Below are 26516 nucleotides of genomic sequence, written 5' to 3' on the forward strand. Positions count from 1 at the left end.
TGTCAGTACAGCAATACACGTGACCAGACTCTAGCTAGTTGATGTAAGGAGAGTCAAGTTCAATGTGTGGGTTAGCCTTACTACAATGAGGTGACTTTTTCCAACAGGAAACATTCATATCTAAGTTTGTGAGTATGAAATATATTAGTGTAGATTCGGTTGAAGTAGTACATTTACAGCATCATTCATGTAGGTGTCTAACTGCTAGAATATACGGGGGATTTGCCTTCAGAGATCTTTAATTTAGTTTCACAGACAACGGATGTATTAATTATGTATTGAATACTCATAGATTTAATTAAGTAAAAATTATATTTGTCCCATTCTAGTATTAGAAAAAAAATATCGTTACGTGTCTTATTAAAACTAATTTATTTTTTTAATAATTGTATATTGTGGATGTTGTAAATAGGATTAGAGTCACATAATGTCTATTTTATATCATTTATGTCAAAACTCACGGGAAAATGATGATTTTTACAATTTTAATCGGCACATTTTCTCCGACACGTGACCTGGGACTTGCAGACGATTGTCACCGAGTCGTTCGTAAAGGCATATCACACCTGTGTTGTCGCGGGCATGGTGTAGCGATTATGACCTAACTGATATCTGTTCAGTGTCTAAACCCCGCTGGCTTTTTACGATACCAACTGACATTCTGCGTATATAAGCCTTATGGCTATACCCAAAATATATATCAACCAGTATCAATATGCCCCGAAATAGTGTCCACGATAGTACTGCCTACTGTAGGTAATATAAGAATTATGTCCGTCGCTTGGAATTTGTATGGCAGTTTACCGCTTGACTAACTCCATAAGTATGTTAATACATATGTCTAAACCACCGTGTGCTTGTGTGCTATTTCAGTGATGGGGGGGGGGGGGGGGGGGGGTGCGTCCTAGATCATTGTCAAGGTCAGGGAGGCGGTTCTTCGTGGCCTCACGTGTCTGTCTCAGTGCAATTGTCCTTGGTTATCTATAACATTTACCGTTCGCGGAAGTTGGCTCTATGTGGTCCGATGACATTACATCATCCTTTTTGTGTGATTTCTCTAGACAGATTCATTTTGATACGATACACGCTCCATACATATGCCAACAATCGACTCCAAGCGGAGGGATTTCTTGGGCTTTCCTAATCTGCATAATAAAAGTAGACACGTGACCACAGACACGGGCGGCAGTCATGGTTATAGCAATCAATAAACAGACGACCTGGTTGCATAATATAGAAATTAAAATGAATGCATGATCTCGTTTGTTTAGCTTTCAATGTACAAGAAACTTGATGTGAAAATGTCATTGATTTTTTAAACTTATTTTATTGTGAATGTTTTCAGCGATATTAATTAAAATATTATTTAAATATGGTCATTAATATGAAATGTGTTGTTATACCTCTCTTTTGTAATACGTGTCAGTATAGAAAAACTCAATTATTTAGCCAGGTAACCATTTGTGAAGCTCAAATTACTATAATTACTAATATTTAAAGGGTATTTTTCAATTATTCTATGTAGGTGTTGTAAATCGCTGTGGGTATATCTTCATATCTTCAATCAGTGTTTGAGCAAAATGATGTAACATCAGGATTAGTGTTTGGAATGCCCTGGTTGAAAGTTTTTGATATGTTGTCTCAAAAAATTGAACAGAAAATAGAGAAAGTCAAACCATTAGGATTTCTACAATTTAAAGTCAACTAGATAGGATCCAATTCTATATTATTGTACTATGGACAGGCATAAGGAACATTTAATAAAATATAGTTTTGTTTATGTAATATAGAATGAAACTTGTGATGAAACTAGCTGAGTTGATGTTATTGTAGTGTATGAACATGAGTTGTGAATTCAGAAATACTCATTTTTGACAGTTTTGTACAAGATATTTCTATCCACTTTGTCTCACTGAATCTTGTTTACTGAGGTGCATCAGAGATGACTTGACAAACTGCTGTGATTTTGCACCTGCCTTTGTGCTGAATTTGTAGATTTGAATGGCAAAGTCGGACTCAAACATATTTTGTTAACTTAAATCATACAATGATACTATCTCTAATTTCTTCTCAGATAACTGCAGTTTGATTTAAAAAGATAAAATAGGAAATTATTCCAAAGGTCATGCAAGGGTTGGAATGTATTGCTGTTGTTTAAGATCCATTTCTATCTGCAAATTCAAACCGGGAGATCAACAGGAAATTGTGTGCCTGTCCTTGACCCCGCCTGGGAATCCTGGTTAGAATAGGTCCCCAGCAATCTTGAAAATGGAAAATGTACCTTTAAGAGTTTAAGAGTCCTTTAATTGTCCTTTTGAATCAACTCCCATCTCAAGTAGAGTACCAGTACATGAAAATGAATAAATATTTTCATAGTTTAAAAAGTACACTGTTAAAATATGTCAGAAATGTTGAATACTAACATTTGTATAATAAAAAGACACTTTTAAACATTTTTAGACTAACACTTAGTCTTTGAAAACATATCATTTTCATAGAAAGAGACAACTCCCTTTAAACTAAGAAAGAGCCTCGGTGAGTGTAAGTGAGTGAGTTGAACATCACATCAGCATTTCCTCATTGAGATGGGCGATTCACCCGAGGAAAATCTAGACTTGCTTCATTTTGGGCTATAGCATTACAGTAAGGGATGGGCAGAAGGGAAAATACTATTGTTCAGGGACTGTGAGAAAGTTAGTGTACATATTCTTTTGTTGTATCTAAATGTAAAATCCAAAATCAGTGTTCTCTTGTTTGTATGATTAAGTCAGGGATTTATCTGGACCTGCTCAGAGGCTGATAGTCGGCTTCGAGTCTGCATGAATCTTCAGTAAAATTCACAAATGGGAATTAAGCATTTCCTATTTTTATGTAAATATGACCGCCGCCGTGGTCCAGTGGTAGAGCGTCCGCCCAGAGAGTCTGGACTAGTACAAGCAGCCACACAAACACGTGCATGTTCGTCACAATAATCTTGAGCGTGATGTTAAACCTCGTTTCACCTCACCTCATGTAAATATAGTCATAACTAAACTCTCTCTTTTTATAATTCAAGAACTAAAAAATTAGTTTAAAAATACAAAAGTTTCTTCTATAATTTTTTGTCCAAGAAGGCTCTCTGATTTAATAACCCAAGCTCAGGCTCTGGTAAAAAGTAATAATGAGATTTAAGATTGATTCCTGAATTTCAAGGCGTAAAACAAACCAGTGGACCTTAAGAAAAGAAGGACAATGAAATAATGAAATCAGATATTCACACAGCTGGATTTCTTAAAAAAATCAATGATTTGCCCACTCTGACGTTGTTCCATGTTATAGTAAGCTTATATTAGGTTAATTGCGATCGCCATGTACCTTCTACGTAGCCTGTGCATGACGTCTGTAGTGACAGTCTGACCAAAATAGCATCCTCTGGAAAGAGTGTTGTTGGAGCAGTTTGAGTACTCTGTATATTGGATTTTAACCCATATTTTCACAAGAAGCGCATTATGGATTATTTTTCAGCGATGTGAGGATGTCGACTGGATGTAGATCTAAGGTCTGGTGAGCTCTGTTCTGCTATTAGTGTTGTCTGTGGTTAGATTCTATGATTGATTGATATGGTACGTGTCTCGTGTGGTGGCTGTTAGGTTATAGCAGCCATTAGGTTATTGTCTCGGTTCTACACATTCGCAGTGAAGGAATAACAAAGGAGGAATGAGGTGAGGTGAAATGGGGTTTATTTTGAGGAGAAATGGGTGAGGTGAAATTGGGTTTTAGGTGATTAGAAATGGGTGAGGTGAAATGGAGTGTAAGATGAGGTGAAGTGGGTTTAAAGATGGTGAAATTAGTTTAAAGGTGATGTGAAATGGGTTTAACATGTTTAAAGATGGTGAAATGGGTTTCAAGGTGAGGTGACATGGGGTTTAAGGTGATGTGACATGGGAGAAAGATTATGGCACTTTGTACATCATTATTCAAACTAAGTGTCCATGGAAAGTAGTTTGGGAAGAACTTGTTTTTTGCCTAAGATTAGTGAGTGAAAACAAGTTACTTTTACAAGACATAACATCAGTTATTCATATATAACATGAATTGGTATATTTGTAATTCCAATTTGGGAACTGTTACTGACATTTGCTTCAAACTTGGAGCAGAATATCAGCCTCATTTTTTCCCTTAACAACCAGCATCTCTAGCTAATGATTTTTTATATTTTTGTGTAAAACCTGAGAACAGATGAGGTTTTTTTTAAAAAACACCTGGGCCCATCCCTGCTCCAAAGAATATGAAAAGTTTGGTCCCTTAAGAGTAAAATGCTTTACTAAACGACCGCCTCCGTGGTTTTGTGGTAGAGCATCTGCCCAGAGAGCGGAAGGTCTGGGGTTTGATCCCCGGCCAAAAGACAATCATATCAAAAGACGTTAAAAGATGGTACTTGTTGTTACCCTGTCTGGTGCTCAGCATTGAGGAGCTAAAACAAGGACTGGTCGGCTTGGAGTCAGTATACTGTGTCTGAGTGGGGTATTCATGTTAAACTGCGGCATGGTGTCTCAGTGAGCTAGCACTTTAAATCGGCATCAGCCCGGACTAGTACAAGCAGACACACACACACACACACACACACACACAAACACACACACACACACGTGCATGCACACGCTATATATGTGAAATAATCTTGGATGCGACGTTAAACCCAATTTACCTCTCCTCACCTCACCTTTAATAATCAGTTTTAAGTTATTGCATTGAAGCAGTATGAATAATTCTTTTAAAAATTCCAAATTAAGGACCGAATGTTGTTTCAAATAATGCCGGCCACTGGCAATTAGTTTAAAATCCTGATCAAATCTCTAGTACAAAATTGTTCAGCAGACGTCAGCAATGAATGTTTACAAACATGTCTCGAGTACCTTTTTCAGGTTTACATAATGACAGTTGAGGTGGTATCAGATATGGTTGGGTGATAGGTAATGTCATGAGGCCGACCTTCACATGCGCAGCGGAGGACTATCTATGTCATGTAATATCGCCTAGTCACCTAGGCTGGTGAAGGTCAGGTTTACAAACACGTGCCTCAAAATGGTCTGTGACTTAGTCACTGTGGCGTGTTAAATCTAATCTGCACCAGACTTTGTACATATTCGAGGTGAGCTATAATTGGTGCTTCCTTTTATCCTGATAAGGCCAGTTGCATTTTTTCTTGGTTTATGATTTTGTTTGTGTTGGTAGGTGGGGAAAAAAATTAATTATTTCTTTATTTTGTTCTTCAAGCAGTTTTATTATTATGTTGGGACGTGAACGAGTTAGTTAAGCTTGGCTTAGCTCAAAGTCATTTTTGTGCACTGTAGCCTTTCACAGCTGTTTTGTGGTGAACATTTTTCATGGAATAATTTTTTTATGCTTTTTAGGTTTATTTTGCCTCCGCCTTATATATTTTAGGTGAGCGGAATCTGTAATCATGGTAATGGTATTAAAAAAACATCTTGACTAGCTTAACAATAAATATGACATTGTATAATACTGGACACTGTTATTCTATGAGGACATCAGCCTATTACTATATAAACCGTTTTCATCGTATTAAGCGCACTGCTCCAATAAGCATGATAAGCACCCCCTGTCCAACATCCAGTAAAAGTAATGTTATGAAGTGCCCCTTATTAAGACCAAAATTTACACGACAGTCGTTTTTTAGTGTGTATATAACAGATGTCTTACAGAAAATGGTAGCGCAAAAAGGGTAATAAATTGCCTAGTATCTGTTATAAAAAAACATGTTAGCTTCACATACGTTTGAACTAAGTCTGTTCACTGCTGATTGGTCAGTGATGACAAATTTAACTTGTGTATGGTTTTAATACGCACCCCTTTGTCAATATTCTAAACACCCACACGAATACAGTATTATGAAATAATATTGGGCCAGACCAATTTTATATGCAAAATGATGTCATTGTTTTGTAATAGTATGCCTTCAATTATGAATGTGTGAAGCCTTTTTCTTGTATCCCTCTTTGTGATATTGCTGGAACATTGCTAAGGGAGCAATAAAACCATACTCACTCACTCATTCTGATGGTTCTTTGGATAAACCAATTCTGGTTCGGGTCAAACACTGGCAGTAATCAGTAGACGTATGTACAGAATCTATGGCACCATGGAGTTTATGATGTTCCTTACAGTGTTTGACATCCATGTGGCCTTAGATAAGACCCATTTGGAACATAGGGTTTTGAAGGTCATCGTGAGTCAAGGTGAAGGGGGCCTGGAAAGAGAGTGGACACAGCAATCAAATCTACTGGTGTCATTGACTTTGGCATATTTGACTGAAATTGGGTGTAAACCTTAGTTGTTAAAATAGAAACAGGATGGCAGAGATCCAAGCCGCTGTGGGACGACAGTGAGCGGCCAGTGCTGCCATCTATCCTTGTTGTAGCAGTGTAACATAGGCCCACCCTCCGCTGTTGACAAAGGGAGAGAACTGTTGATCCAAGGTCACCAGTTTGTCGTTTCAGTCGAGTTTTGTTGTCTTTTGTCAATAATTGTGGAATGGCTATGAGGCCCTATGTTTAGAAGCAAGGGATTTCGAGGTCTTGGCTTCTGTTTGCCAATCCAGCAGCCATTTGGCTCTTTTCTTGGTCACAACAAAGTGGCTTTTTGTTGGTGTTTACTATCAAGACATTAAGCAAACGGTTCCTCTTCCGCCACCGCCCAGTCGTGGAAGGGACGCTCAGGACTGTTTGAGGTATTCCCCTGTCCGAGTCCTGGCATTGTCATTGTCAAGTTGAAAGAGCTTGGGATAACGTCGATGCTGCCCCTTACCTTATAGATCGGCTTTACTAGTATACAGGACACAATGGCGGTAGGTCATCATTTTTAGTACCTTGAATATATTTGCCACATCTGTCTCTTGTTTGGTGGTAGTCTTTTTTGCATTTTTATCTGACATGGTCAGACTTTTTGAACATCATTTTGTTATAGATGAGGTATATATTTTCTTGCTACTTTTTTTAAGGTTCAAATTTTGATATGCAAGTCGGTTTTGTGTACTTACTGAAAGTTAAATCAATCAGTTATTCTGTGTTTTAGAAAATACTACCTATCAAACATGATATACGGAAATAGTTTATGACTGAGGAAATAAAAACGTCTTGTCAAACTGGCCAAAAACCATGCTGGAGTCAGCCAACTAGCCAATAAACCATGCCAGACTTGATTGCCAGAGTATCCTATATGCCATTCTGGACATAGTCATCTAGCCATTATACCATGCCAGACTCATTTGACTAGCCCATTTACCAAACCAGTCACTGTATACTATGTTGGACATCTTGTGCAACTAGCCTTTGTACCATGAAAGTCTCAATTTAGCAGCCTTAATGCCAAACTTCATTTGTATGAGTATCCTCCTATACAGCATTCTGGAGTCGTTCGACTATCCTATATGCCTTGAAAGTCTCAACTGGCTAGCCTTTATGCCAAACTGGACTTGCACGAGTATCCTATATAGCATTCTTGAGTCGTTTAACTATCCTATATGCCATACATGTCCTACTTTGTAACGGGATCGGGTGGTCAGGCTCACTGACTTGGTTGATGTGTGTCATCGTATCCCAGTTGCGAAGATTGATGCTCATGATGTCAATCACCGGATTGTCTGGTCCAGACTCGATTATTTACAGACTCCTGTCATACAGCTGGAATATTGCAAACAAACAAATTTCAACATGTCTGACGATTTCATACCATTGTTACAAGGTTTCTTCCTTATGTGAAAGTTAATCAGTTTAACCCTGTATTAAGTCAATCACAGAAAAATATCACCATTGATTTGGCCTTTCATCTGTTGTTTGTTATCTGTAATACGGCAAGTTTTCAAATAGATATTATGAACACTCTGGAAATAAGTAAGTAACTATACTACTCAACATTTGCTAAGAATCACACCTTTGACTGAGTTGGGCTTACCACAGCTTTAAACAGTATTCCAGTAAAATCAGCATCTTTAATACACTTGGGCTCAATAACATTATTCAGTTTATCACAGTTGAGTCCATATATATGGAAATGTCGTTTATTTCTTAAATTTCTAAAGAAATAAACGACAAGTGGGAGTTGTTTATCATTCAATTCAACATTGCAGGGAGAATAAACCACTCGGGGCGTAAGATTTTAACATAATGTATAGCCTCTTTAAGGATGAGACAAAATGTACAAGCTTTAAATAAATATTTAAATAACGATAACTCCTTAAATAGAATCCGACCTCGACAGTGTCGATTTTATGAACAGATGGGTTTGGTATTAGTAAGTCCGACATATTCTCACAATCCTCACGTCGATTATCTGCACCATTTCTCTCGATTATCATATCGCTCCCACTTTTGGATGCCATCGTTCGGCCACTGCATTTATCTGTGTTGCCCAGCTTAATCTATGAGGAACAACTCACTGGACACTTCCCTCTCAAAAATAACATTGTCCAATAGACAACATCATCAAGCACATTGCGAGCACATTTTCAAATCTTAGGAATGACATCATGACAGAACAATGTCTTATCGTGAAATAAACAACGTTTCGCTCTTTATAGTTCTTTGCAATTTATGGCGTAGCATTCTAATATATAAAATGTTCAAAGATTGTTGCTTCTCTTCAGGTGAATCATATGATCATGAGCTCAAATTCCAGATCTACTTCAAATTTCTTTGAAGAGTTGTTGGACCACAAAGCTACCTTCAATTTACAAACTGGTTTCTTTGATATTGGCATTCAGGCATTTACAAGTTGGAGTACTAAGTAGGGACAAGAATTTATGGATGAACAACTTCTTTATTACAATTAAGAGCAACGTTTCGGTGTAGGTACTAACACTGTTATTAAGCAAGTGATATACCCAGAGTTCATCCATAAATTCTTGTCCTTACTTACAAACTGGCTCTTGAAATAACGATTGAGTCATTCATCAACACCCCAATCCACATGGCCTCCTCAACTATCACTGCAGATGTTTGTGTTTTTCCAAAGATAATTGTGTCTGCTGAAATATCTAGAGTGAATCATGGGCAACATGTGACACTTCAGGAGGGTTGCTAGTAGCAATCCAATTTGGATTTAAAATTTTCCAGACCCCTGGTTGCTACCCATTTCAACCTGTGAAGGCAAACTGTGAATTTATTTCCAAGCTACAAATATCTTAGTTCATGCTAGATACCATTATCCGCCTCTTACGACAAGTTATCATTGGAGAATACTGAGAGTTGTTTGTGACAGCTTATTCTTGTTTTTCAGATGACAGCCTTTGTATCAAGCAGATATCATCTCCCAATGGAGACGAGTGGATGTGACAAGTCCTTGTACCGAGCACCCAGCATGTTCCGAGATTTTAAACTCAAGAGGAAGCGTGTTCAAGACATTTTTGGAAGCGACACTGAGTCTGGAACGTTCAACACAAAATTGAACGAATCCAGCGACTGTGACCGTCAGAGCGACGTGAGCAGTGAAAGTGTAGACAGTGCCTATATATCTGACCGAGCCAGTGACATCAGCGACAGACGCAGCATTGACGAACCGCCATTGAAAACGTGCCGAACATCCGAAGATGACAGTGCAAGAAAGTTCGATCACTTCACACAGCAGATTAAGAACTCTGAACCAGGTGGGACCAATAAGAACTTGTCAATGGGAATGACCTACTTTGGTTTCCCTCCAGCATATATGAACATGTTGCAAAACCATGGGGTGTCCCAGGTACCAGGACTTGTCCCCACTGGAATGAGGTTCATTCCAGTCATGGGCACCATGCCTGGCTTGATGCCGGCATCGCTGCCCAACATGTCGACTCCTATGTTTGTTGCAGCGCCCCCTTCTGGGTTCATGTTTTCAAGCAGCGGGACGATGATGGATAAAAATGTGCCACTATTCAACCTCCCAACCAACAATGGAAGCCACATGAACATAGCCTCCGGAACTAGCCAACAGAAGCTGGACAGTTCGAGTAACTTCAAATCTTCAAAGGCGACAGGGAATGAAAAGTTCTGTAAGGAACAAGACTTTATTGCTCATTATACAAATGGCAAGTTTGTATATAGTGGTCACTTGGCTGAAAAGGACATTCGGCCAAATGACCGCTCGACGGACCAGTCAGAGCACAAAGACTATGAATCTGATCCAGAAGAACAAATGATCTGTGCTATTTGTAACGACAGGGCGACGGGTCTGCATTACGGCATCATCACATGTGAAGGGTGAGTAGTAGGGCTGTGAAGTGCCTGCGATTGTGTTGCAGTATAATGCGAGAGATACTTTTGACCCATGAAGATCCGGGGTAGAATAGGTCTTCAGCAACCCATGCTTGCCGTAAAAGGCAACTATGCTTGTTGTAAGAGGTGACTAACAGGATTGGGTGGTCAAGCTCGCTGACTTGGTTGATGCATGTCATCGTATCATAGTGCAGCATTAAACAACAAACAAATAAACGATAGATACTTAGGTCTTAGACTGTCTCCCAGACCCTGGAGAATAAACCAAAGAAGGAATTCAACTCAAGTAAAGAATGATTTGGCAAGTCTAGATTGCCTCAGCTGAAATTAGACATTGTTCTGAGCTCCAATTGTATTTTATTATTTATTTTTTAGATATATATTTTTAAATGAGATTACTTTATTTCTGGGACCAAATGATACCCAGCAGTGTATTCAGTCTGCATTGTGATACATATTGCAATATATTGACATAAGTCATTATCTACATCTCTAGGGCTCACATTTCAATATACCTACACAAACCCTTTTATCCGTTCCTGTGGGTTTTTTTTATGAGTTTTCAAATGATTAAGTTTGGCGAATCTGGAGACCAAGCAAAATAATATTATTTTATGGCCTGATAAATGTTCCATGCAACTGTTTACAACAACTCACTCCCAACTCACAACAATCTCACCCGAGTGTCTTTTTGATATCAAATATATCACCACAAGGTGATAAAAGTGGAAAAACTCTGAGGCTGCAGAGACATGAGCAGCAGAGCCATGAGTGATGTCATTTGATTGTGACGTCATGGTAACCAATGACCTTACAATGGTCTGCAAAGCCTTGTGATGCAATGTCATTGTAGAGATATCTACAATGTAGCCATATCTACTGTTAGAGTCAGTTTTGGATGATAAACCTTGGTAACACAGTGATGTTCAGTGTAAATATTTTAGTAAAATGATCAGTTTCTTTTTCTGGCAATGGCTTATGAGTTAAATATCATCCTATTCTTACACCACTTAATAATACCACGTTTTGGGGAGGTTATAGCTGTTCTACTGAAAGGACTGAAGATCCTTTCTCATTTACCCAGTCAAAAATGGAGTTTTGTTTGAACAAACTTTAAGACATGAATTCTTTGATAGCCATTTTCTTAGAGTGAGTGAGTGAGTATGGTTTTACGCCGATTTTAGCAATATTCCAGCAATATCATGGCAGGGAGACACCAGAAATGGGCTTCACACATTATACCATGCATGGAATCGAACCCAGGCCTAAGGCATGACGAGCAAACACTTTAACCACAAGGATATATGGATAACAACTTCTTTAATATACTGTTATATCGCTATGATAGTATAATGAAGAAGTTCTTATCCAGAGGTTTACAGAATACAATCTTTAAAACCAATTAGGAAAATACATTGTAGTGAAGGATTCTGTTTTTCAACATTTAGTTTTTAAGTAAAAAATGCCCTTTAACCATGGTTTATGGAAAAAGTTCTCAGTATTTGTGTGTATTTTATCGCTAACTAAATCCAGTAGCTGTGGGACAACTATTTTCAAGGGGCTTCGGCTCAGACAAAATCTTCAAATACTCTTTTGCTAGAGAATCATCTCAGCCAATGTTGAGCCAGTTAAGGTGAATGAGAGTCGTTACCCTATGAAATAAGTTAATATCCTCCTTTGCTTTCTTTACAAGTCCATGCCAAGGCATTATCAAGTTCCCAGACTGAGCCCCACCAAGGTTGCTAACGCTGTTCATATTTGCCGACATAGCGGAGTGTCGACATAGGGTGGAGCGAAACGGGGTCACTGTTAAACTCCAACCCAAATATAAGACATGCTAACCCATAGGTCCATAAAAACAAGCCACTTTGAATGCCAGGAACTAGGGAAGCTTCTTTGAAATACAAAAATAACTTGGAGAAAAGAATTTTTGAATGGAGACATGTGACAAGTTATTCTTGTATTTCCAAGAGGTTAGACGTTGTTGCAGGTGCCCTTATTTTGGCCTTTGTCCATGGTAAAAATAACAGGATTACTTGATGGAGAAAACTGATTCTCTATTTTAAAGGATTTATTTATGCATCAGGCACAAAAATAAAAATTGTCATTTGAGTGTGTGAGTGAGTGAGTTTGGGTTAAAGCCGCTTTTAAAAGTATTCCAGTTATATCACAGCGTGTGAGCTTAATGTGGGAGGAAAGCCTGAAGCGATGCAGGTCTTAGACATTTACCGGTACAACTTTGGTGAAACCCACGACAAACCTAGAAACATAACTGGAGTTCACTGGGATTCGAACCCACAATCATAGGTTTCTGACATGCCCAAGGGACGCAACTCTTTTCTCCAATTGTTTATAATACATGACTGACCTATATTATGGTGCAAATGTAATATAAAGAATAATCCATGCTTTATTGCCCCCTGATTGGTTCATTTTTTTCATAGCAGAACAAAAGAGATTTAATTCTTGAGTCCATTATACTCAGTAATGTGAGAAAATGTCATTTTTTTTAAAATACAAGTACAAAGGAACTGCAATTCATCAGTTACATTGTATTTATAAGCATCATCATAACAATAATAAACTACCATGGTGATCATTGTCAAATATATTTCTTACCATGTCTCTGAAACGAGTGTAAAAGGCAAGTGCTGTGATGTTTAAGTCTTTGAAAGGCATTTAGAAGTGATACATATAAGGAAGAGAATGAATGTCAACTTCTCATAATAAATAGCTGACATCCATGAATTCTCTTCCATATCTGTTATGTTTAGTGTTAGAATGTATGTACACAGGACCAATTGAGAAACAAGCTTTAATGCTTAGTTTCTGGTTACTACACTGAATACAACTGAAGACAAAATATAATACTTATTTTTAAATTTCATTCATAAGTCTCTATTTCTGAGAACTCATCACAGAATTAAACTGACAAAATAAAACTTAAGTTGTTGAGGCATATGTTCTGAATTCAAATTTGGAGAGATACGCTGAGAGAGGTCAATACTTTACCCAAGTGCTGGTTAAATACCAAGACATTGGCGTAATCAATGGTATTAAACAATAGCTATTTGTTGAGCATTTGATCACCCTGCACATGTTATATTTGTGCTCAAACTGGAGATAGTTGTCAAAGTAATCACTTGCCCAAACATGAAAGATTTCCTAATAATCTCGTTGATATTCCTTTGAACCCCACCCAGATGCTAAGCCTGTATAATATACCAAATGTCAAACATAATCTTCTATATACATCTCTAGATGTCGGGTTGGAGTTGCACGAATGCTTATTGTAGCTTAAGCTGCTATGTACACATTGTTTATTCAGAGCTACAGATAAGAAGCGTATTTGCGTAAAATACCCCCAAAAATGTTCAAAACCCAGTTACTTTCAATTAACATGCATACAGAAATGCATTTATAAAATGAGAAACTCAAATTATGAAAACAGCATGCGTAAATACCCAATGAAGCTTTTTCAGCATGTGTACAAAGGAGCTAATTCCTGAAACACAATAACAAGCTAATTTACTTTCAGGGTCAAGCCTATATATTTAGAAAAGTTACATACATCTTAAACATCATTTCATTTTTTTTAAATCTTCACTAATGTTCACTAATTTTGCAAAAGAATCCAATAGAGTGATGAATAGATGAATAAAAAAATATTGGTTACCCAATGAAAAATGTAATAACCCAATTAAGATAGAAACCCTAGAGTAAAAACTTAATTGAACCCGGGTCCCCTGCATGACAAGCGATTGCGTTAACCACTAGGCTACCCGACCACCCCTCTTTGTTAAAGTATGATACAATCGTCTTAGTGGAATGAGGCAATTTCCTGTTTTTGAAATGTTTATGTATTTGATTGGCTTCAGTTGCAAGGGTTTCTTCAAGCGGACAGTCCAGAACAAGAGGGTGTACACATGTGTGTCTGACGGCGACTGTGAAATCAACAAGGCTCAACGGAACCGCTGTCAGTATTGTCGCTTCAAGAAATGTCTCCAGATGGGCATGGTCCTTGCAGGTAACACTCTTCAGCATTAAAAATTGCGGAACTGCACGTTTGCAAATAGAAGAAAATGATAGCATTTGACCTTCTACCTAATTGGTAGTATTCGACAGTACACCCTTGCTCACGTCTGTAATAGCAATAAATACTCACTATGACATGCAATATGTTTCATGAAATGTATTAAGTTTGCTGAAAAACTTTTTAAAATTCAACATTCAACAGTCAACAGTCAACAGTCGTCAGCCTGGCTTCTTGAGCTGTTTAAAATCATCATGATATCTCAAAGTATTTGCGAACAACCTATGGAACCAATACATTCAAGGAGTTTTTAATTCAAGTTCAGCAATTTCCTCGTGTAAATCACGTCAGGCATGTTTTATTTAGAAATGGGTGGAAACGATTGAATAAATTACGGATGCTGAAGATAAACAATGCGGGCCAACTTTTCTTTTGTGCCGAGCAAATTTCAACACAATCAAAACTGTGTCTCTGAAAATGTGACACTTCCTATTATATGTTTACTGCGAGAGGTGTTGGACGAAACTTGACAAACATTCTGCCTCAGTTTGTTTAATACCCCCCATATCTGGCCTCAGCTTAACACTAGGCTGGGGAGCAGTTATTCTGTGGCTTGCCATTGATTCTCACAAAGTTTAAACGACACAGATCAAACATGGGCTTCTCTGAAATCTATTGTCGTGTTTAGTCTTTAGGCGTTTGTATGAAGCGAATGCCGACAGGAATGTTTGTTTGTAAACATTGTTGCGGAAACAGACATGTCACACATTGGCCGCCTGACCTGTATACCGCTTCCTGGTTGAAACAGGCTGTAATACATACAGAAATATCACAAACACTTTTATACATGTGGTTGTGCATGGCATTATAATACTTATCTGTTGCTAATCTGATCAATAATGTTGCAATTAAATCATGAATATTGGAATTGTCTTTGTGATATCCCCCTAGTCAGTTAATAAGAGGAGCCCAACGGGTGCCTGCTGGGGTCTGTGTAGGGACCAACCATTTGATATTTGGGGTGTGTGGGGTGTGTGGGACAATCTGTTTGCAAATCTCCACGTCATCCCACCCCACCATCTCCAGCAATCCACCTCACCCCTACCTGCCACCATCTCCACCTCACCCCTCTCTGCCATCATCTCAACCTCACCCCAACCTCACCCCACCCTGCCATCATTTCAACCTCACCCCAACCTCACCCCACCCTGCCATCATCTCAACCTTACCCCACCCTGCCATCATCTCAACCTTACCCCAACCTCACCCCACCCTGCCATCATCTCACCTCACCCCAACCACCCTGCCACATATCTACCTCACCCCACCCTGCCACAATCTCCACGTCATCCCACCCCACCATCTCTAGCAATCCACCTCACCCCCACCCTGCCACAATCTCCACGTCATCCCACCCCACCATCTCCAGCAATCCACCTCACCCCACCCTGCCACCATCTCAACCTCACCCCAACCACCCTGCCACCATCTCAACCTCACCCCACCCTGCCACTGTCCACCTCACCCCAACCACCCTGCCACCATCTCAACCTCACCCCACCATCCACCTCATCCCAACCACCCTGCCACATATCCACCTCACCCCTCTCTGCCATCATCTCAACCTCACCCAAATCTCACCCTACCCTGCCATCATCTCAACCTCACCCCAACCACCCTGCCATCATCTCAACCTCACCCCTCTCTGCCATCATCTCAACCTTACCCCAACCTCACCCCACCCTGCCATCATCTCAACCTCACCCCAACCACCCTGCCACATATCCACCTCACCCCACCCTGCCACCATCTCCACCCATCAGCAGTTCTCACCCCACATCCTCACCCATCTGCTTGTACTGCACATACAACGTGCTGCAAAGTTACTGAAAGAAATGCCAACTGACCTATGGATGTGTTATTTTCAGCTGTGCGAGAAGACCGCATGCCAGGTGGCAGAAACTCAGGAGCGGTGTACAATCTCTACAAGGTAACCAACAGTCTTGCATCATCTAGTCCACCATGAACCCTTGTCTCCTATGTCAGTCCTAAATGTCCTCATCTTGTGCTCTGACTAGGATGGCTAATTAATGCAAAGAACTCGCTGATTAGCCTGGGGCCTCATTTCACAAACCGATCATAGCTCTACGACTGGTCAGTATATATATATATTTAAGTGAGGTACAATGGGGCCCTGCATCTTAAAGGGGGAAAATGTGCACATTCTGGTGCCCTAGTATTATTTATTTAGATTGGTTATATTTAATTGCATACCTCGGAAGAAGTATTATCCCAATCCTTTCTTATGTATCTATTATGTTTCATTTACAATGAGGGGGCACGGGTGGCCCAGTCGTCTAAGGCGCCGCGATTCGCTGTGCAGAGTTGCGGCCTATGATTGTGGTTTTGAATCCCGGTTCGCCCCGATTATGTTTCTAGGTTTGTCAGCACCATACCCGTGCTCATGGGTTTCACCGAAGTGGTAAACGTCTGAGACCTGCATCACTTTGGGCTTTCCTCCCACATTAAGCTGACACGCCGCAATATAACTGGAATACTGTTAAAAGCGGCGTTAAACCCAACTCACTCACTCACTCATTTACTATGACCCAAGTCTCAGGTGATGAAGGAGTACATACTCCAAAACATTGTGTTCCTTATAATAAAGAAGTTGACATCCATAAAATTCTCTGAATCTGAAGGTCGAGAAAAGTGGAGAGCTTGTCTCATGTCTGCCAGACCACAGTATCAGTATGGAGTCGGTATGATTGGTTGGTTGGTTGGTTGGTTGTTTAACGCCGCACTCAGCAATATTCCAGCTACATGACGGCGGTCTGCAAATAATCGGGTCTGGACCAGACAATCCAGTGATTAATATCATGAGCATCGATCCACGCAATTGGGATCGATAACATGCATCAACCAAGTCAGCGAGCCTGACCACCCAATCCCGTTAGTCGCCTTTTACGACAAGCATAGTCACCTTTTACGGCAAGCATGGGTTGCTGAAGACCTATTCTACCCGGAATCTTCACGGGTAGAGTCGGTATGAGTTTCACTAAATGATGACATCCTCTAACAATTCGTTTCTCTCTAAGGTAAAGTACAAGAAACACAAGAGACGCGATGCAAGTGGGAGAATGTACAAGCAGAGAGTAGCTCAGATCAAGGTGAATTGTGATGGTCACATCGCCACGGAGACAGTTACCGGGGGCTACAAGGAACCAATAAACTGGTCGGCCGTTGCCGACAGATCTCAGAACTTGCCACTCACTCAGACTCACTCTATGAAAAACTCACAACCTCTTGTGATGAGAAATGCCGCACCACCGATGACGATAAAAGAAAACATGCACATGTTCCCAGGAAGTGAAATGTATGATAGGAGAAGTGACACGCAGCACCGCATTCTGACCACACAGGTCCTCACAGACACAGAGTCTCGCATGAGTGTTGAAGACAGCAGTCACACGCTCGGAGACGAGCGATCGTTCATGGACTCCCCAGGTTCCTACCAGAGCACTGCTCTGATGTCCCCCGTGTCCAACACATCGTCGACGTCGTACCAAGCTCTCAGCCCTAACAGCAATCCCGATACGGAACATCTCATAGATGAACTCATGCATGTTGACTCTTTACTAGGAATTGCTGAATCGTATCGCATCGATCAGTTCGCAGGCAGCGAGGACTCCGTGGCTCAGACCTTGTGTAAAATCGGGGACGATATCGTGGTGAAGCTGGTCCAGTGGATTCGGCAGCTGCCGTTCTATAGGGAAATCCCCGTGGACGTTCAGTCCCAGATTCTCACCAACAAGTGGCATGAGCTACTCCTCCTGATCATGACAGCGTACGGAGCCGTGAACACAAAGCCCGAAGATGAGACGCCGTCTTACAATGACTTGTACCAACGAAACATGCAGAAAATGCAGTGGTATCTGAACAACACCTTCGGGAAATCGTTCTCCATTGACCAGCTGCATTCGGAGATCGGTGACGTGATGGAGAAGGTGACACACATCATGTCGTCCTTCTATCAGATGTCTCTGTCACTCCAGGAATATGTCTGCCTGCAGATCATCCTCCTGTTAAACCACAGTAAGTAACACTAATTTATCTGTCCATGAAAAGTGAATATGATCGTGATGAGGACACATCTCTAAGGTTCATTGTGACAAGTGTCTAAGATTACCGGTATTGATGGCAAGTCTCTATACTTCATGACAAGTCTCAATAATTCATGATAAGTCTCTATAGTTCATGACACGTCTCAATAATTCATGATAAGTCTCTATAGTTCATTATGACACATCTACAAAATTATCAGTATTGGTGACAAGTCTATACTTCAGGGGCTTTATAGTTCATGATAAATCTCTATAGTTCATGATATGTCTCCAGAGTTCATAATAAATCTGTAGTTCGTGATAAATATCTATAGTTTGTGATCAATCTCCATAGTTCATGATGATGTAAAGCTTGTATAGTTCAGTAGAGGTATTCAAAGTTCAGTGACATAAACTGCATGCACGGACAGCAATATATCATCATGCATACATCAGGGCCCCGTTCACAAAGTGATCTTAGCGCCCTAATGGTCATAAGTCTGTTACGGTATGGGAGTTGTGATCGTCTTAGCGCTGAGATCGCTTTGTGAAACAGGCCGCAGAATATATTAGATCACGTTTGTCCAGTTTGTATCATCAGTCATACATCAGGGCCCCGTTCACAAAGTGATCTTAGCGCTACGATGGTCATAAGTCTGTTACAGTATGGCAGTTGTGATCATCTTAGCGCTGAGATCGCTTTGTGAAACAGGCCCCAGGATACATAAGATTAAGTTTGTCCAGTTTGTATTATCAGACATACATCAGGGCCCCGTTCACAAAGTGATCTTAGCGCTACGATGGTCATAAGTCTGTTACAGTATGGCAGTTGTGATCATCTTAGCGCTGAGATCGCTTTGTGAAACAGGCCGCAGGATACATTAGATTACGTTTGTCCAGTTTGTATTATCAGACATACATCAGGGCCCCGTTCACAAAGTGATTGCTTTGTGAAACACGTCCCAGGATACGTAGGCCTAAGTTTGGTCTGGGTGGGATAACTGAGGCTTGCAAAGTTGATGGGACTCTCATAGTTGCTAGCCTGTGGCATCACTAATTTCCTGTGGGGCGGTCGGGTAGCCTAGTGGTTAAACCGTTCGCTCGTCTCGCCGAAGACCCGGGTTCGATTCCCAACATGGGTACAATGTGTGGAGCCCATTTCTGGTGTCCCCCGCCGTGATATTGCTGGTATATTGCTAAAAGCGGCGTAAAACCATACTCACTCACTCACTAATCTCTTGTTTCCCCTTCACAGATGATGCAAATCCCAGCCAGGTGATGGAGAAGGTGCAGGATCGCTACATGACTGGGCTGCAGACGTATGTCCACACACATTACCCTAACGAACCAAACCGCTTTGGGGAGCTATTGCTGCAGCTGCCACAGATACAAGCTGCGTCCTCCCTGCTTCTGAAGAGCAAGATGATTTACATCCCATTCCTCCTCAACTCTTGAATCATCATGTAATCTACATGTCGGTCATTTCATTGACAATCTGGTTGGAGAACTGACAAGATGGTGTTTTATTATGAAAACGATGAAGATCTTTGTGAAAAGTTTTGTAGATTTTACCGAACATCAATGTCGATACATGATCTGTTTGTAAATATTTAACATAAACTTATATAGTTCGGTGAAATTGTCATCATAAAAACGTCTTCAGAAATGAAGTTTGTGCTAATTTATTTATATATATGTAACATGTGATAAAAATGTTTTATACAGTAGTGATAGTTTTCAGATAAAAGCAAGACAATCTCATTTTACTCCCATGATCAAGTTTCAAAATATATTTATTTTACAAAAAACAATGAAGGATGAATTCATCTTATGATCTGTAGGCTGATGTATACAAGATCGAGTTTAGGTAAAGGGAGGTAAGCAGTGATGACTCAATCCAAGTAACCATCTGCTATGTCTGTGTACGTCTGCAAGATCATTCAGACCTTCACATTTCATTCTAGTTCTTAGTTTTGAAATGGCAAACAGGTTCGAATCCCATGTTTGTTGGTTTGTCAGCACCATGCCCATACTCGTGGGTTTCACCAAAGTGGTAAACGTCCAAGACCTGCATCACTTAGGGCATCCTACCACATCGAGCTGGCACGCTGTGATACAACTAGAATACTGTTCAAGGCTGTGTTAAACCCAACTCACTCACTCACTCACACTAATGGCAGATTGTTTAGGTCATATGAGCAAACAATCAAACTCAGCTGATGCTAATAACAAAGCAGGTAGACACAAAACATGCATTGGCCACAATTTTGTATGTAATGGTTTATGGAATCAACGGTCTGGAGGCGAAAAACACACAGAGTAAAATATTTTAGTTTTATTTCCTTTGTCCAATCTCCCGTATTTAAAAAAAAGATACAACTACAAAATCTAAAGAAGTTAAAGTGACTTTATACATGATTAAACGATTGAATAGAACAATGACACTAAATTCTATAGATACTAATTTGGTTCAAAAGTCATATCTAGCAGAGAATAATAATAGCTTTCTCATAAGACCTATGTGGACACACCCAATGTAGAGAGGATTAGGAGCCACTCCCAGAATATCAAAGTCTCCTGATCATGTAAGGCTCTTACCAGGCAATACGTATTTAGCATCTATTGATGTGTGGTGTTATCTCCGGACGTAATCAATACACTTCTTATTTCGATCATCTTGACATTCTCCATGTTTGATAATGTCATGTGTCAGTCCAGCTGTTAGCATTGAAACTTAAAACTCTCATTTAAAACTACTGAACACCTCATTATATTCACACATGGGCTATACATACATGAAGACTGATTATATTTTTTATAATTCCCATTTAATTCTAGAAATAGTAATAATGTACGCTGGGTATATGTTTTTAAGGCAACGTTTATTAGTACCAGCAGTTGCATGTATACTGAATTCATGTCTTTTTAAAGTTTATAAGCGTTTTATTTATTATTTATGTTTTGATCATAAAAAGGACTAAATACTTCATATAAAAATGTTTTTGAAAGCAGTCACATCTGAACACAGTGTTACAATCATAAACATTTTTGAAAAGATGCCTTGCTTGAAAATGGTGTTAGGATCTATGCTGAAATGAGGCCATTGCAGTAAAAGAAAGAAGTTGTTATCCATAAATTGTGTCTACTTTGTAAATTATAATGATTGTAAAATTTAACAATGTTGGCTGTGAATTTAAAAGTTACTATATTCATCATTATGTGTTAAGAAATAATATATAAATGGAACGGAGTTTCTGTGGTGATGTGTCTTCAAATCTTAGAAAGGTCACATCCATCACTTCTGTGTTACTTTCCGTCTTCTTCAGCATTACTTACAAGATATGAACTGTGGACATGGGTCTTACAAGACCTGATACTTGTGAAGATGGTTGTAAACTGAAAAGGTATTTTCTTAATGCATAGGCATATGCAGACTTCTGGATATACTCTTTTGCAAGTTTTATTTGTTTGATAAGAAAAAATAAAAATAAAATATAATTTGCATGTTGTCAAGTTTGAAAGATAAAATAGCCTTATCCCTTACAGAAAAACATCTAGTTTCTGATTTAGTATTTGGTTAAAAAATGCCTCAGTTGAAGTTGGTTTGGGTTGTTATGTGTGAGAAAAATGTTAGGGAGTAATTATACCAAATGCCGTTTTCAAGGTATTTCAATGAATTTAGCTATTTTATTTAGAGAGAACTTTAAAAAAACTTATCACGAAATGAAATGTAAATATTGACATATACATGCATTCTTCTGTGTATTTTCAGAGCTGAATATTTTGTATGATGTTTTTTTTTCCATCTTGACGTAAGAGTTGATGTATGTAACTCGTTGTGACTGTGACAGGGAAACACAATGTTCAGTATGTGGAAGTTAAGAGTAGAACGTGTCACACCTATCCTAGTCCTCTTTCACTATATCAGTACGGGTGAAGTGCCTTGACGTTATACTGAAAAATGATATACTTTTAAAACAAATGGGCCGTAAAATCGTGTACCTAATTGTAGAAATCGGATTACGAATGTCCTTGTATTCTTATGTGTTATGAAGCACAGGACCATGATTGTCTCAGAGACAGGTTAGCGGAAGGATGAGGTAGGATAAGGGCCCATTTTGCCGCACTGGAAATGTCAAATTTGAAAGTTGCTGAAAGATCTGAAATTTTGTTATGAAAGTTATCAGACACATTTTCATATGGCTGACAACACAACTTTTTCTGTCTTACACTTAGAGTTTTTTTTACCTTTGGTTTGATGAAATAATGGCTAAACTGAGTAGAAACTGATTTTTCAATCTTCAAAGTTTGATTCTCATTCATGTATACACATCTGATAAATTTCATGATTTGTACAGGTTTTAAACCCTTCTTTAACAATCCAGATCCCTTGGGCTAAAATGGGTCCTTTTCATATTTTGTCCTTCTGTTCTTAAAGGGAGATAACTTTCAGTGGGAGGTAACTCTCATTGTGTTTGCAGCAAACTTTTGATCTCAAGATCAGTACATATAGTGTTTCCAGTGTAATATATGTTTATTTTTATCATTGAATATCGTGTCATTTCATCACTGTAGATATTTCATCATTCAGTGACATTTGGTGATGTAGATATTGAACTTTCATGACATCAGTATTTATCCTCAGTGCTCACACTTTTCAACATTCATGACATATTCTCCGTCATTTCAAGATATTCAGAATATTAATCGGGTTAGAAAACACAGACCAATTCATATATTCATCATGCGTATTTTACTGTAACCATGACAATCATATGTGTGCCTTGCATACAGAATGTAGAATATTTAGAATATTTCATCAATCTGTTTATTTTAATGTTATCATCAGAAAGCATTTTCACTGTTTGGAGTCCCCTATTAAATTTCTGACATACTATGGATGACCCCAGTAGGAAGCATGTGACTGTAATTGTATGGACACTATAGAGTCCATGGATTGGCTGAAAACAGGAAAGGTTACTCGGGCATCTGCACGTCACTTTATTTTCTGAGTGTGTCATTTTTATTGCCAATAAGGAAATATCTTTCAATTTTCCATATCATATAAGGAAAAAAATCTTCCAATTTGCCAGGTCATATAAAGTAGACTATGATATCTTTTAAAGGAACACAGACATATTGCGTTTGTTCTGGAGAGGGAGTTTTAATGTGTGCCTATTGTTTGGGGGTATTTTGTGGGAAGAAAACAGAGTGATGTTCCTCCCTAAATATAAAATATAAATATAAAATATACCCTTCATGACTTCTCCCTTTGGAGAAGAGAGTGTGCCCGAGAAACATGTCTTTAATGCAGCTTTACATAAACGACTGTATAGTCAGGACTCCAAGTCAACCTTCCTCTAAAGAATGTCGACAGGTTGTGTGTCAATTCCTCACTGCAGCCTTAAACTACTGATCATGCAGTAGATATTTGTCATCAAGTGCCTTTGTCTCCTTATTCTTTCTCTAACTGAACGGAAAATGTGTTCAAGGGGAGATAACTCCATTTACATCATAATACACTTTGAGTGTCGGTTTAACAACCTATTGTTTGTATGGTGTGTTTAAAATACATGTATGTGAGAAAGTTTGTTTTTTATATCTTTCTTGAAAATTTCATATTTTTTAGAGAGAAAAATGTCTGTCATTGTAATATACTTCATTGGTTAGCTCATCCAGAAATTGTAATGATAATATGCAAGAAAGATTAATTTTGTCAATGCAGCGGTGTTCAGTTAGGATGCCCGACTTGCCCGACCAACATGTGCTGGGCAGTGGGAAAATATGATTAAGTTGCCCTCAGGCGAGTATGAACCTCAGCGGTGTTAACTCCAAAACTGAGAAGATGCATTGTGTGTTTGTCAACTGCAGATGAAATACCTGACTAGTAGTAGAGGGAAGATACACCGATGTATCAGGATGTTTTTACTTCTCGATACAAGTATCGATCCCAATCACACACAAAGTAAAAAGTATCGATTCTTACCTTCAATGTATTCTTCAATAAATGTTACCAAACAATTGCTAGTGAAAATGAGTAGTGAAAACGTAAATATTTCCATCCATTGCGCCATACTTGACACTGCCAACTGTAAATCGTTAGTGTGCCAGGTATTTGTCTATCCTGTCTATGAAAAACATGGCCCATGCACCACAGAAAACTGCACATGCAAGTATCATGATACGTATCGTATCGTGAGCAAGGTATCGTGATACGTATCGTATCGCACAGTTTGTGTATCATCCCAGCCCTACCAACTAGTCATTTATTTATTCTGCACATCTCCCATTAGCTGTTGCTTAAGAAGTAAGGTTTTCTTCTTTTCTGTGATTGAGAAGGGCAAGCTGAAAATCAGACAGGGCAAGGAAAATCTTAAAGTTTACTTTCTCTTGGGCAAGTAGGAAATGTTGGTATTTGAACACCTTTGTCAATGCATTAGAAAGGGGTTTTGTCCAAGAATTTAGAGTTTGTGTCTTAATAAATGTAAAGATGTCTTCAGTCACACTAGGCAAAGTCTGAAACTATTCCAGTAGATAGTAGTTTTGAATTGATGGTAAAACACTTGTTAACCTTGTTGCCCACGTTAATGAATTATATCAAATAATGTAGGTAATATTAAAATATTTACATATAAGCTTCAACAACACAACAAAAAAACACTGCCCGCCCATACTATATTTTTAAAAGCAAATGCCTGAGAACCAATTCTTTTATTTTTTTAAGCCTTTAACTAGTTTAAAGTAGAATGTTACTTACCACTGTATTCCTACTTAATTAGTTGCCTTGTTTCACCAAGTCTGGTAAAATCCCTGATTTGTTGAGTGGACAGAAACTATAGATTATGACTAACCCCGGTAGGGGTAAACATTTCATTGTGATAATGAAGGCTGGTAGTTTATGTAGTGGGTAGGACCTGCTGTCTCTGGCAGCAAGCCCTTGTGTTCAACTGCAACAAACTAAGAGTGGCTTGTCAACATTGTGAAAACAATTTAATTTGGAAACATTTTTATCTTCTTGAGACTGATCGTTATGAGGACTACAACTTTGTATTTTCAAATAGATACAGAGTTATTTACCGTATTGGAGGTGTTGAGCACTAGGTGTATATAAAGTGACCATGAGGGCACTATTTGGAGACTATCTAGACCATTTTGTTTTACCTTGGTTAAGCTTCCAGAGCCTCCATTGATCAAGATGACAAATCAGACAGTTTTTATGTCGACTTATTAAGTAATCTTGAAATTCATGTTTTTTCTATTTTTGAGGGTGCTATTTTGAACCAGGGCCCTTGATATGATAAACACTGTACAGTTAACTGTGACATGGCTTGTGAGTCAAAGCTTTGTCCTATCGTGGCAGTGTTGAATTTATGGATTGTATCTACCGATGTTTTATATTCAAGTCTTGGGACTTGTGTGAAATCTTTGACACTCCAAACTTGAGATTTCTATTTAAGGAGAAAGTGCTTATTTTTAACTTTGGAAATTTGTTCATTGTTGATAAATTATTCATGTTATTTTATGATTATTGTTAAGATTCCTATCATTGTTAACCTCATTGTTTCCACGTGATACTGGTAGTTGCCGATGTTACTTGGTTGTACATACTGTTGTTATGAAGAGTCCAGGTTGTTTTGTACAGTGACCGTTGCATGACTTGATCAGCTGAAATACAATGTTCAGTATTTCTGGTGTACATACTATCTTCATGTCGATATTAAGCCCAGACTCACGTTGTCACATTTGCTTTTTGTAACATTGTGGAAGTTGGCTGTTGAATATTAATAAATATTAAATGGTATCACTGTTTTGTTTTGTTTGTATTATATATTATTATATAATGCAAAGATTTCCGCCATATTCATTGACCTAGAAACGTATTGACTCAAGTCAGGTCTGATTCTTCACAGTATTGACTTGAGTTACTAAGAATAGAATGGGTAATATCCGGACGTGGTTCCCCAAACCTAAGCCAATCAGATGTCTCTGTCTGTTGGAACCTCCTGAAGTTATTGTAGCTAACATAATAATGATGAATTGCTTTTGTGTCTTTATCATATAACATAAGGTAGATAGACAATAAATTGCAAATAACAATGAAGAACGAAGCGAGTTTTATTTCTCGATAAGACA

At 38.8% G+C, this 26516-nt stretch overlaps 1 protein-coding gene across 4 annotated transcripts; it reads left to right on the top strand.

Annotated features, from left to right (window-relative positions):
• Nucleotides 1–26184, top strand: LOC124120388 (nuclear receptor subfamily 6 group A member 1-like). Of its 4 annotated transcripts, none has more exons than XM_046483197.2 (6): nt 1–128; nt 9277–10232; nt 14126–14274; nt 16209–16270; nt 17379–18375; nt 19639–26184. In XM_046483197.2, the coding sequence occupies exons 2-6, from the start codon at nt 9277–9279 to the stop codon at nt 19836–19838; spliced, it is 2364 nt and encodes a 787-aa protein (XP_046339153.1). In that variant the 5' UTR covers nt 1–128; the 3' UTR covers nt 19839–26184. The 4 variants fall into 4 exon arrangements, with proteins under 4 accessions (XP_046339153.1, XP_048244799.1, XP_046339154.1 ...); XM_048388842.1 differs by having other exon boundaries at nt 1–90; XM_046483198.2 differs by lacking the exon at nt 1–128 and adding an exon at nt 3683–3701.
• The last annotated feature ends 332 nt before the right edge of the window (nt 26185–26516 follow it).

This window comes from Haliotis rufescens, unplaced genomic scaffold (genome assembly GCF_023055435.1).
Source record: "Haliotis rufescens isolate VD_foot unplaced genomic scaffold, xgHalRufe1.0.p SCAF_8, whole genome shotgun sequence".
In the NCBI taxonomy this organism is placed as follows: Eukaryota; Metazoa; Mollusca; class Gastropoda; order Lepetellida; family Haliotidae; genus Haliotis; species Haliotis rufescens.

Coding starts and splice junctions, on each gene's coding strand:
- LOC124120388 (XM_048388841.1), top strand. Junction 10,233..14,125: donor GGCATCATCACATGTGAAGG/GTGAGTAGTAGG, acceptor GATTGGCTTCAG/TTGCAAGGGTTTCTTCAAGC. Junction 14,275..16,208: donor GATGGGCATGGTCCTTGCAG/GTAACACTCTTC, acceptor TGTTATTTTCAG/CTGTGCGAGAAGACCGCATG.